The sequence below is a fragment of the Ailuropoda melanoleuca genome, chromosome 1, assembly GCF_002007445.2.
Source record: "Ailuropoda melanoleuca isolate Jingjing chromosome 1, ASM200744v2, whole genome shotgun sequence".
Lineage (NCBI taxonomy): Eukaryota > Metazoa > Chordata > Mammalia > Carnivora > Ursidae > Ailuropoda > Ailuropoda melanoleuca.
In genome coordinates this window covers 135,964,945-135,978,872 of record NC_048218.1, presented here as the reverse complement: position 1 = coordinate 135,978,872, position 13,928 = coordinate 135,964,945, and the positions used below count along the sequence as shown (strand labels likewise).

Here is a 13,928-nt window from a genome sequence, read left to right as displayed (position 1 = left end):
GGTGCAGATGTGTGAGTAAATAAACCACAAGGGTAATAAAGTATAATTATTATAGTTAGTTCATTTCTTTTTTTTTTTTTAAGTAATCTTTATACCCAACATGGCGCTCAAAGTCATGAACCTGAGATCCACTGTCACATGCTCAATGGACTGAGCCAGCCAGGTGCCCCATAAATTCATTTCTTAGATGAGGAAATTAGCTTACTAGGCTCAATAAATTTGTTATTAGCCTTAAGAAATATGTGTGCTTGACGATGATTTTGATAATGAGAGTGGTCCAGAATTAGTGAATTGATGGTTATATCACTACTTCCGATTAAAAAATTCATTCAGTATTATCATTATTACTTTGGGCAAACACAGACCAAAACATGGGAATTGAGCCTTGCCAGAAATAATATTTGCTAAAGAGTTAAGGAGCACCGCACGATGCACATGCTATATGCTCGATCAGTTCTTGTTGAATTAATGAGTTAGCATTTAGTTCTTGTCTATCTTCTTGCTGATTCTGCTATTTTTAAAAAATCTCACTTGTGTTAATATTTCTCATAACAGGAAGTTATATTCAAACTAGACACACATAATTTGGAGTCTGGCAGACTGAAATGTCCTTTTGATCCTCAGCAGCCTTTTGCCTCGGTAATGACAGGTAAGATCAATGGCAGGCAGTTCTTGCTTTTAGGTGGTTTTCTGAAAAGGTGTATGTAAACTAAACCACATTTTCTTATTGAGTTAAAGATTATTTGGGATTACTCTTTCACTGGCTATTTGGTTATGGTGTTTTAGTGCCAGTTCTCTATATTTAGCACCCTTATCCTAAAGGGAGTCCCGAGCAATCCTTCATTTCTACAGTTTTTTTTTTAATTTATGTTTATTTATCTGAGAGAGAGAAAGTGAGAGCACAAGGAGAGGGAAGGGCAGAGGGAGGGGGGACAAGCAAACTCCCGCTAAGCAGGGAGCCAGCACAGGCGATTCCAGGACCCTGAGATCATGACCTGAGCTGAAGGCAGATGCTTAACCCACTGAGCCACCCAGGTGTCCCTCTACACAGTTTTTAAATGAACTTCTGTTTGAATTCTTTTTAATGCAAATGACACATACTTACTTGTTCTATAATTTTATATTTAGATGCCTCAGATTTTCTTAAACTAAGCTATGCCCCTATTTGGCTTACTACGGAAGTTAAATTTAGCAATTCCCTAAACATAGTAGGTTACAAAATATGTTGAAGATTCGAGTGGAAGGGTTAATAATAAAATGTATTGGATATACTAATAAAACAAATGGTAGAATACAGATGATATAGAATACAGATAATAGAATGTTATAATACTTTTTCCCTCAATTTCACATCAACCTGATTGTATTAATGGAAATGTGAAATTTTTGCTAGCACATTCGGTCTTCTCTTGCTTTGTCTACATCTTAAATCCGCTTGTGAGGTGACTATCCTGTTTAAAGAAGGCAGTGCTGTGTGGTCCGAAGTCTGTTCTGAGGAATGTTGGCACGACCTCTGAATTTTTACCATTATAAGGACCCCTTTTGTCTTGGTTTGGTTCATGACTTTACTCTCTTTTTATTTAACTTGTCTATCAAATGTTTGAATAGACGATAAGAGTGAAGCACCGTGACATTTTAATTTTCGCTTAGTGAGAACTAGTGATCTTTCTTTGAAGTGAAAGCGTGCATGGTTTTGTGTGTTTTGAAAATTGTATGACTGATGTTCAGTCATATCCTCAGAAAGTGAGATGGATGATTTGGGATTCTGATCTGTCAAGTGGGGTTAACATATCCTTAATAAAAACAATGGATTGTAGGCATCGGTGACCCTTCTTACAAATCCCTAAGTGATTTAAATACACGGAAGACAGTTTTAAAGCCTGGATATACAGATAGTTTTTAGGTTGAAACACACTTTTTTTTTTGGCAATATGTTCAAATATCCACAATTTTTTATGTTTCAAACAAATAGTTTATTTCCTTTACTCTTGCCAAGTAATGTCTTTATTGGTGTTATTTTTTTCTTCCATTTTAAAAAATTTGCTCCACAAATGAAATATTGTCATTTACCATCTATTTTAGGGGATTGCTGTAAGAGAAGGAAATGGTATCATATCTACATTTACTTTACCTAACTGGATTTCTCTCTTTTGTGTTTTGTTTTGTTTTGTTTTTTTCATATGGAAATTGACTCTTGTCATTATTTAGATTGGTTGACTCAAATACTTCCGTAAAAGGTTATTTAGATGGATGTATTCAGAGGATTAGGAAGTATCTCAATCACTTATAAAAAGTCAGAATTTTAAAGATAATGTTTCTGAGGAAAATTGGATTTTAGTGATAAACCAGTGTCTTTCATTGTTCGTATACTTAGCCACTTAAAAATCTAAATGCTCTGTAGAGATTAGCCTTTTTTTTTTTTTTTTAATTTTGGTCTGTTAGGTGTACTCAACATTGTTGACTATAAAGATTTCCTGAAATAAAGGCTTAGCTTTCAAAGAAGCAATATATTCTACTGTAGGGACAGCATTCTTGTCTCTCCCCCCTGCAAGTGCTGACTAGCATTAGGGAAGACTGCCCCTCCCCCGCCCCCCCAATCCTTTTCTCTTCCCCTTCTTCCCCCATCTCTTTCTTCTCTCTCCCCTTCCTCTCATCCTTCTCTTTTCCTTCTTCCTCCCCTGCTCTTTCTCCTTTCTTTCTCTTCTGCCTCCCCCCCCCTTCTCTCTTTCTGGTTAAACATGTATATGCATTTTACATAAAAAAAAGACAAAGAAGTTTGGTATGCAGTAATAGCCACATCTTTCCCTTTTCAGGAATTCCTGTTTATCAGAACCATTAGAGATGTGATTAGCTACAAGGAATGCAACATGTTTATTACCAAGAATGACTTCAGTGCTGAAAGCTCCCTTTCAGCAGAGGTTAGGCAGAGAAAGTTGTGGTCATTGAGGTTGTGTCGGTTAAGTAAATACTAATTACACAATCCATTCCTCATTATGGCATTTACTTTTTAGTATTTGTTGTGCTGCTACAAAGACAAACTCCTAATTATGATGTATCCTTGAATTATTTGTGGGGTGAGAGGAAAGAGGAAGAGCTTATTCATAAGAGAAGCTAATGCATATGCAATCGTGAATTCAGAAGACTTTGGCCATTTTTATCTTCAGGTCTCTTGCACCAGCGTACCAAAGATCATTGAGTTATCTTGTCTTCGACTCTACAAATTTTTCAAAATTTGAATGTGAAATTTATGAAACAGTATCTTCTCATGTTAAGCAATAAACGTCTTTGGTTTCATGGAATGAAATTAGTGTATTGCAAATAGTATCTGCTGCTGTACTCTTAGAAGTCCTGTGTATTCTCTTCTCGCGCTCAGATGAGTACCTCTACTCTGGAACAGCATCTGATTTCCTTGGCAAAGACACGGCATTCACGCGGTCCCTTGGGCCTACTCACGACCATCATTACATCAGAACTGACATTTCAGAGCACTACTGGCTCAATGGTTAGTGATTTTTTTCTTTTCATTTTTTTGCCTTTGCTTTTGGGTAGATAAGAAACTCATTATTACTCATTCACATGTGTTTGGGAATAAATGGTTTAGCTTAACATTATAAAATACATTTGAAGAATTCCCCACTAAGTTAGACAAATCTCCAGAACCTGTTGTGTATATAATAATACCGGACACTTACTCAAAGTGTGCTCTTGTTCTTGACGCTGTACCATGCTCTAATTGATTTTTTAAATGTCCACAATGACATATGAGGTATACATTATTATTATGTGCCTTTTAGAGATGAGTAAACAGAGTAAAGTTGAGAAATTTGGTCAAGTTCTTGTAACTTGCCAGTTGTAGAACCTGGGGTTCAAGTCGATGATCTTTCTCCTGCAGTCTGTTTTTTAATGACGAAGCCAAGTACTGTCTATGAGCCTAATGACAAGGGCATAGTTTGTAATGCTAACTTCTTCTGTTAAAAGGTTATTTATGGTTGGGTTGACATGTTCCTCTAAAATTTTAAGCATATTAATATTGACATTAGTATATCTGATTACTTTTTTGTTTGGAGGTCATATTCTGAGTTTAAAAAAAAGCCACTAATGCATTAATTAATTAATTAATTTATTTATTTATGTCTGTTTATGCTCTCCTGCTCTACAGCAGGCCGGGTTTTATCATGAGAGTCTAATGTTTTCTAATTATCATAGGACTTTATTATACAGCATGGCAGAATAACATAACATGGCCATTTAAGCAGATAAACACCATTTCTGTTCCCACCATAAATACTGGGATTTAGTGGAGGAGGCCAGGGTAGACATTTCCTAGGGGCTATCTCTCTATCTCCCAGTATCATTTAAGCAGTGACAACATAAACAAAAGGGAAAAACACTTTAAAACATTTCTTCAGTCAGAAGCTCCAGATCCATTTGTTTACACAACAATGGGATCTCCCTTGAACAAAAGAGAGCCCTGTTAATGGGGAAAACAAATTTAGAATATCTACCAGCTCTGTGGTTACTCATTAATTTCTCTGCGTTCAGACAAGGCAAGATTATCTTCTTGAGCTTTACGAGGTTTTTGTGGAAATACTTGGTTTGAGAGTGATTCTATGGATTTTTACCAAATAGAAAAACTTACCCATCTGTTTAGGTAACAAGATATACTTATGGCTTTAAAATGAAGTATAGATTGTATTTCTTGATCTTGGGAGGACAAATGTCATCATATTACCACTCTTTTCAGAGATTATTCTATTTATTCCTTAACAATGACATGTCCATTAAGAAGTCTTCCACAATGCTGAATTAATAAGTGTAGGAAATCTTTATTCGACTATTGTTTGACTAACATGTTTTTCTTAAATGCTGTATGAAGAGAATTACAAAGTAGGAAGCCTTGAGTTGGTTTAACATTTAATAACAACTTTTGAGGGTCCTTGGCATACTGAATGCTGTTCTACTCCTGGGCTTGGAAAGATTACATGGGAGGGTTACTGACCTAACGGGGACGACTACCGGAAGCATTAGAAGAGAGTGGGAGTTGGGGCTGGAGAGCTATAAATATTATCCTGACATCACGGGGAAGTTAACGATGGTTTAGTTCTTTTTTTTTCTTTGGGTATAATTGACACATAACATTATATTAGTTTCAAGGGTATAATATAATGATTCGATATTTGTATATATTGCAAAATGATTACAATAAGTCTAGTTAACATCCGTCACCATACATAGTTGGAAGTACTTTTCTGTGTGTAATGAGAACTTCTAAGATCTACTCTTTTAGCAATTTTCAAACGTGCAATACAGTATATTAACTGTAGTCACCATGCTGTACATTACATCCCCATGACTTGCTTGTTTTATAACTGGACTTGTGCCTTTTCACCCTCTTCATGCATACCCTGCTCTTCATTAGGGAATCGAATTTTTCTTTTTTATAAAGGTAACTGACAGTAATGTGAAGAGAAGTCTAAAAGAGAGTAAGGGTAGAGAAAGAAGCCATAGCAAGGAAACAAGAAAAAGGTGGGACAAGAACAGAGGTATTGGCAGTGGAGATATGGATATGAGAATATACAGCAACAAATATTTGAAATGGAAGATATTTGTTTGGGAATAGAAGAATCTAAGGATATGAGGATGGAATTCAAGAGAAAGTTTTGGATACTGAGAAAACTTTGCGATTAAAGAAGTAGCAGGAAAAAAGGAGAAAGGATACACAGTAGAAAAGTCTCAATGGACTGAATGCAGGCAAATGACTAAGAATTAGGAGAACACTTATAGTTCTAAGACATTCAAGGCAGAGTGCTTAGTGATTAATGGCCAGGGGACCATATAACCCGATTTGCCCTGGACGTTTCCAGTCTACCTCTAATGCTCTATAGCTCTCAAGTGTCCTAGTTCAGACAAGAATCACAGCTTTGTTTCTGTGGGATTTAATTACGTAGGTTTAAATCCTGAATATCATTTATTTGTGACCTTGGTCAAACCTTTCTATGCGTCTACATTTTTTGCCAAAAATTTGGCATAATAATAGTATTTATTCACAGGCTTTTCTAAGGATTAAATTAGATCACATAGGGAAGATCATATTGGAAAGTCTGATGGAAGACAATTTTAAGAGCAGTTCAGGGTCAATGCTGTCACCACCATGATTGTCATTATTCTTGAAGGTGAAAAAGGCAGGAGGTGGGACTAAAACACCAAGGGCTCTGTGGTTCACTGACATCTATTTAGCATTTATAACTACTGACCACCTTTTCTTTCTCTCTCTTTGCATTTCATAATTCTGTGAGCTCATCCACTCTCAGATTTCCAACTGTTTCCTGTGTTCCAGCATTTCCTGAAACTACATTTCCAAACCTTTTTTCTGCAACTCAGAGCCCTTAAAAATATTTATCTGGGTGTCTTATATTTTCCTAGATTACAAGAAAGAAACTGATTGTTTTATATGCGAATAAAGATATCTAAGCCTTCACCCTGATAGTGCCACTAAGGGGCTTTGATTTTTTTTTTTTTTACAAGTTGTTTAAGTTGTGATCCTTTGCTTGAGTTTCTTTAAATATATGCAGATACAGATATAGATATAGATATGTAAAAGACTAATTGGATCTAAAATCTAAAGTCCTGTGAGTCTAACTTAAAATGATCTTGTTTTCCCTTTCTAACCTGCCCTTCAATACCAGTTTCCTGATTTCTATTTTACTTTCTAAATGTTATCCACCCAGTTACCTTGAGTTATCTTTGATTCCTTCCTCTCCCCCAGCCTCTTTATCTTATCTATCACTAGGGGCCTTTACTTCCGTCAAAATTTCTATCGACCTTGTTGATTCCGTGGCCACCATCTTGCTATAGGTCTTCATCACTTGATCTCTGGGTTCTTGCCACTATTTTATTGTTTGTTAATTCATATTCCTATCACTAATTTCTTCTCCTTCAAATTTATTTGATGTAGCATCCACACTGTTCATTATTTTACATACTTTTAAAGTATTATTTTATTTACTGGTATAATCCTAAAAGAATTGCTATTCCCACTTTACATTTGGAGGATAGATTAGAAGTCAGATGTATTGTGCATAGATAGCTAGTAGGTATGAGATTGAAAATCAGGGATGTCTTTCTTGCTCTAGACACTTTTTTCTTGACATTTTATGATGTATTTTATGATCAACCTAAATTCTGCGTTTTTGACTGCACATTCGTGTTTTTGTAGCCTCATTTGCAGACAGAGTCCATGCCCACATGCTATGTTGTGCAAGAGCAAACTGAGGATGTGGGTTTGGTTGTAGGTACTAGGGCAGAGAGAGAACGTGTGGTTCAGTAAGTGACGTGGAAGACCTCGGCAGAATCTCCTGAAGTCAGGGTTAGTGAGAACATTAGGTCAGATGCTTGCTGATGGACAGGCAAGCCAGAATAAAAGCACGATGCTTCAGGAGATCCATTCAACCTTGGAGCTTCTCAGTCCATGGAAACTAGGGCACAGCAAGGGAGAAATCGTAGAAACTACATGAGATTCTTGTAATGAGGAAGTACTTGATTGGTTAAGGCTAAAGACTGACTTGCTGAGGGAGCATTCCTGTTCTCCAATCTGAGAAGTGGCCATCTTCCAGATAGAGTCAACCTGTGGTCCAAAGACGGGTCAGTGGGTCATCTGGCTGGAGTCAGGAGTGTGGGGAAATAAAATATAGTGATAGAGGAAGTGTGAAATCCCTTGGAATAATGTTATCAATTATCTTATTCAACCTCATATTCCATAAATTAAGACAGCATGAAGAAGGTGTGTCCAGGTCTGTTAGCCCCCAAGCTAACAGGGTGACTGTCCTTCCATTCCAGTACCAAACTTCTGAAAGCAATAGTGTATCCTATCTCCTGAATTGCAAGTTTGCCCTTTTGGTGGAAATTACGGGAATAGAGGCTGTTTCTGCCTTAACACTGGACCTGATGTAGCAGTTACTGACACAGGCTATTTGTTCTAAGCACTGTCTAATATAGTAGACACTAGCCACATGTACATTTAAAATAATTAAAATTAAGTACATTTAAAATTTGGTTCCTTAGTCGTACTGGGCATATTTCAAGAGCTCACTAGCCACATGGGCTAGGGACTATCATATCGACCAGCACAGATATAAAACATTTCCATCATCACATGATTTTCTATTAGACAGTGCTGGTCTAAAGTGTACTTACTTCTTAATCATGTGCAGTAGCTCAGAGTCAAATAATGCAACACAAGTGGAAATCTTCTTTACTGTTCATTTAACATGTAGATGTGAAACTCATGTCTCAGTTTCATAAAATGTTGCCAGGATGAAAGAACTGACAGATAATTAATATTTCAAATGATGGATTTGGTGTCAATATCAAATCGGTTTCTCCTCTATCTTATAACATCATTTTGTTATTTATATCTGGTTAGACAGCTTGAAAGTTTTTTTCCTGTTAAATTTTGCTCTCTATACTTTCACTTTTAGCTTATAATCCTACTTTTTACATGTTTGTGATTAACTCTCGTAAATGTAAATTGATATTACATTTAGATTAAGCAAAATACAAGAATTAAATTAAATTTGCAATTGTGTTGAAATAATTAACTTTTTAAAAGATTTTATTTATTATTTTTATTATTATATAATAATATTTATTATTTATTTATTTATTTATTTGACCGAGAGAGACAGTGAGAGAGGGAACACAAGCAGAGGAAGTGGGAGAGGGAGAAGCAGGCTTCCCACTGAGCATGGAGCCCCATGCAGGGCTTGATCTCATGACCTGAGCTGAAGGTAGACGCTTAACGACTGAGCCACCCAGGCACCCCTGAAATAATTAAACTTTTAAAAAATATGATCCTCTGTGGATCGTTTTTAAGTCCATATAATCCTTGATTCTTGTGTTTATGCCATGTTTTGTTCTTTGCCCTGCCTGGAATTAGCCAGAGTGAGATCACCTATTCTCTTCACTTACCAGTCCAAGGATCCTTGTCAGAATTTCTCTAAGACTTTGTCTAATCCAGGTTCAGTAGCCTTAAGGAGTAGGAATCAAGACTCCTCCTTTGAGAGACTAATCCATCTGTAAGATACCTCACCAGGAGGATGAAAAATTGCAAAGGTGCAGTACTGTGGGAAGTTCCGGATGAAGTCTTAGATGGTTTCACACTTCTCCACTTTTCTTTATCAAGTTAATCTTAGAACCATCAGCAAACAGGGATGTAGCTAGAAGTCACAGTGGTTACTCAAATACAGTTGAGTTTTTGTGAGAATTTTAGAATAAAGCTTAGAAGTATGACCGTTTGGAAAATGAAAACAAACAATGATGCCTCAAATGCATATGTTTTTGTTTTCTTTCCTGGAGTGGATGAGAGCTTTTGTTTTAAATTTTTATTTTTAACATATGGAGGCAGTTTTCATTTGAAGTTTCTCCTGGAGAGTTCAGTTGTCTCCAATTCTCCTTCCACTTGAAAGGGTAACATTTTTAAAAAGTTGTGGTGAGAAGATATTGCAAGAAGAAGTAAAGGAAAGTAAGGAAGTCACTATTTGTTAAATCATGGGGTAGGTGTGCCATCCGGTGCAGAAAGGTTCATGATGCATGTTGCAGGCTCCGTGGGTTGATGCCATTTTCGTTAAGCAGTGCCTCTTAGTGTCATGCTAATAGCACATTTATGAAAATGCATGATTTCAAATTCTGTCCCTATTAGAGTATGTATTTTAAATGCCGAAGAGGGAAAATGTGCTATTATAATAAAGCCCAGGTGTCTATTGTTATGATTTTAAATTTTTAATGCAACAACTGTGCATGTCATACACTGATTAAATGATAACTATTTTTACTCAAACTTGGCAGCAACTCAGGAAAGAGTTTCTGTATTAAAATACTAGCATCAATATTCTTCCAAGACAGGACCTCAATTGAATCTGCAAGGAAGATATTTTTTATTCTTGAAACATATTTATTTTTACCTCATGAGTATGCTTATTATTTAAATCACACAATAGAGTACTATTTGATACTACCTCATTTTTCATAATTAGATTTCTCCCTATAATAAACATTTGGCTTAAAAACTCCCATCATTCAATTCTCTTACAGTACTCCAGAATGGTTGTCTTATAGTACTTAAAAGAGAACCAACATATAAAACAGAATCCAATAAAACCAATAGTCACTGAATAAAGTGATTGTTCATCTATGAACATCTAGGATCTATTGATCATTTGTGTTATTAAAAGAAATATAAATTGGAAAAGTATTTACTCAATTTTCGCCTACTGATGTCATAAATTAAAATTCCTGGAATGTAGACTAGTGTCGTATCCTACCTTTGACCATTTCAAATGGTGATACCTGCACTTGGATAATTTTTTCAATATCCAAAGTAGGTTTTTCTGTGTATTTCTGCAATAGGAGAATAGTAATTGTCATATGTATTTGGACTCCTTGCAGACCGTCTACATTCTGCTTTGTCGTAGAATTGATTTTTTTGTTGAACTTGGTAAACAAGTGAAGACTTAGCAGTTGGCTCCTGTAACCACTTCGCCCATCTGAGTATCTAAGGAAAGCTTTACAAGCCACTCTGTCTCTCACACTGGAAATTTTTTTTACCTGTAATGAGTTTCTGTTTTATATCACTGAATTCTCATTTCCTCTCTGGAGAAAGAAGACTGTAAATTTTGTACCACAATATTATTTTTTTAATTATAAATTCAACTCAATCATTAAAGTGGTAGGATATAAATATTACAAGGGTGACATGTTTCATGTAGAACTTTTATTTAAATTATATTTGAGTGCTATGATAAATTCTACTTGTGTGAATCCCCTTTTTAAGTTCAAATATTTGTTAAGATAAAACAAGCCAATCATATTCCTATAATTTATGTACATTTTCAGTTTTATCCCTTTTGTGTCCTACTCCTACTCAGGAGGGGCAGAGGGAGAGGGGGAGAATCCTTAAGCAGACTCCCTGCTGATATGGAGCCCACTGTGAGGCTCAGTTAAGGACCCTGAGATCATGACCTGAGCTAAAATCAAATGAAATGAGCCACCCAGGCGCCCCAAAACCCTACATGGCTTTCTTTCTTTCTCTCTTTCTTTTAAGATTTTATTTATTTGAGAGAGAGTGAGTGAGAGAGAGCAAGCATGAACAGGGGAAGGGGCAGAGGGAGAAGGAGAAGCAGACTCCCTGCTGAGCTTAGAACCAGACTCGGGGCTCCATTCCAGGACTCCAAGATCATGACCTAACCCGAAGGCAGAGGCATAACCAACCAAGCCACCCAGGCACTCCACCAAAACCTTAGAAAGTTTTCTAAAATTTATTTTTTTTTATGTAACCTAAGACTATATCAAAATGAGATTATCAAGAGCATAAGAATTCCTTGGAATTCTAAACTTCAGGGAAAGAACAAGGAAATAATAAAGAACAAAGGGGAGAAAGTTCATTCACATAATTCCCCTTCATTTTTTCTCTTAAAGTTTCCCATTTAAGCCCAGAAGAGATTGGATAGGAGACCCCAGTTGACCCAGCCTGGCTGGGGTAATGAAGACTGAACTACCCATTACTTGGAATCAAACGTTAACTTCTGTTTATTGAAGAAGGCTGTTAGGAAGTCTTGTTTCCTGGGCTATTGACCTACTGCTTTACTTTAGCAGGGGGATGATTTTCAGGACTGCTGGGGTACAGGGCAATAAGGCAATGTTGATCTTTTTCACCTGCTTACTCTCTCTTCTGTTTTTGTTGTGGTGCTAGTGGTTGTAGTTTCAAACTTTTTTGTCTTCTCTTGTTTCCTGCTTCTGCTTTCTGAAGAGTGCTCTGTGCTTCCTTCTGGGCATCTGGTATTTTCTACTTCATTGAGGTTCTTCCTTCCTTCTTCAATAACCACTCTCTCTATCTTGCCTTAATCAAAAGAACTATTTCCAAATTAGTATCACCTCATTACAGATCTGTTACCTGGTTCATTCATCATTCACAATTCTATAAAAGCCAGACTTAAAAATGCCCAATACTTTTTAAACAAGGAATTAGTAACTCAGACTGGCTTGTCATTGGCGCAGTGCAAAGGGGTTAGTTGAGTTGCTAATATTCTTTTCATTTGACGTGTATTACAGGCATCTTTCCACTCCAGTACATTTAGAACTGTGTTCTTCATTTTTATCAGCTACCTGTTATTCGAACAAGTGTGTGGATGTGCTAAATTTTCTATCATTCTCTTGTTTGTAGTCATAATAATGATTATCATCCTGAAGATTTACTTAATAATTAATAACATTTATTGAGCCCTTATTATGTGCCAGGCACTGCCAGATAGCAAGTGCTTAACATATATTAATTTACTTGGTTATCATATCAGTTATCCTACTAGGTAGATGATTGGTAGACTTGTATTAGGCATGAGAAAATTGATGCATAGAGAAGAGAAAAATTCATATAAGGTCACCCTTGTAGTAAGTGGGAGAGAGAGGATATGAACCCGCAAAGAGTGTCCCCAGAGCCTACACTGCAGTCAACCCAAGCTCTATTAATTAGTTGTTTTAATTCACTTTTTCCCTTTAGCAATTACACAAAATGCAGCAAATAACATCATAATACATAAAAATTTGGGATATGTTTATAGTTTTCCCTAAGCTATTCATTCTATACATTGTGATTTAAAAAATAGTGATTCTTTCAAATAAAAGGACTTTCTAAGTTATTTAGTTGAGTTGTTAACAATTGGAATATCAGCCAGTCATGTTCTCACCAGCTCTTTGGAGTTCCTAGAGAACTTGTTCGAGACTTCTGCATGCTAATACATGTTTCTACATCGTGTCATGTTTATTTGTGTATATGTCTCATTTCCCACATTCCATTCATGGTTCATTTTTTTTTTCCTTTCTGCTGATAATTATGTCACATTCAAAGACACGAATGTTATCTTGGCTGAATTGTCTCAGTATTTTAATCTGTAGCTTCTTTTCTTTCAAACAGGAGCAAAATTTATTGGAACTTTCCCTATACCAGACACCTATAATCCAGATGATGATAAAATATATTTCTTCTTTCGTGAATCATCTCAAGAAGGCACTACTTCTGATAAGACCATCCTTTCTCGAGTTGGAAGAGTTTGTAAGGCAAGATATATTTATCTTACTTAAGTGGCATGTATGTATATGTATGAACAATTAATTATATAATGTTGAAGTAAAAGTTAAGGTCCATCATTCATAAGTGGCAGGATAAATTCATGCTATCTTACATAACTAATTTTTAAGATCCAAAATGAAAAGAAAAAAAAAGATTAAATTTTTCCAGTATTAGAGTTTTTTTGTCGTTTTGGGTTTTGTTTGTTTGTTTGTTTCTTTTCCAGTATGAACTGTTACCCAGATTTGAGTTAGATCTCTTTGGCACCTTGCTTCTTATATTGATGGGTTATCCCTTTGCCAGTTTTCTCTATTCCCAGTAAGATCACTGCATTGTCCTGGTCCATGGAAATTAAAATGCTTTTGTACATTAAATTTGATTTTGAAGTTGAAAGTAACATAATCACTGGAGTTACTTGAACACTAACAGAATTAGATCTGGTATTTTTATGAAAACACATCACACATGTAAAATTATGTATCTTTATAGGGATCAAATAAGTTGGAAATATGGTTATAGTAATACTATAGTAAATATTTTCTAGAGCATTTATCTGATTAGGTTTTGAAAATAAATGAGATAAGAAGAAAAAAACCCAAATAAACCAAAATGCAAAACATTTGTTTTGAAGAGCGCTGCAATTCATTTTTTAAGATTGCTGTTTTGTGTAGGTTACAGGAAAACAGAATCCTATGAAACACTTCCATTTTGTTCCATTCAAGTTCTCATTTGAGCGAATACAAGCTTTATAGAATAATAATGCTACTGGGATCACACTTTTGACTTCAATATTTTTTTGGGAGGGATTTAT

At 35.7% G+C, this 13,928-nt stretch overlaps 1 protein-coding gene across 1 annotated transcript in view; it reads left to right on the top strand.

The window, feature by feature from the left end:
- SEMA3D (semaphorin 3D) overlaps nucleotides 1–13,928 on the top strand; it is a 200,649-nt gene that overhangs the window by 128,739 nt on the left and 57,982 nt on the right. Inside the window, 3 exon segments of the mRNA XM_034667196.1 lie at nucleotides 556–649; nucleotides 3,374–3,502; nucleotides 12,965–13,107. Of these exon segments, the coding sequence (XP_034523087.1) occupies nucleotides 556–649; nucleotides 3,374–3,502; nucleotides 12,965–13,107 (366 nt within the window).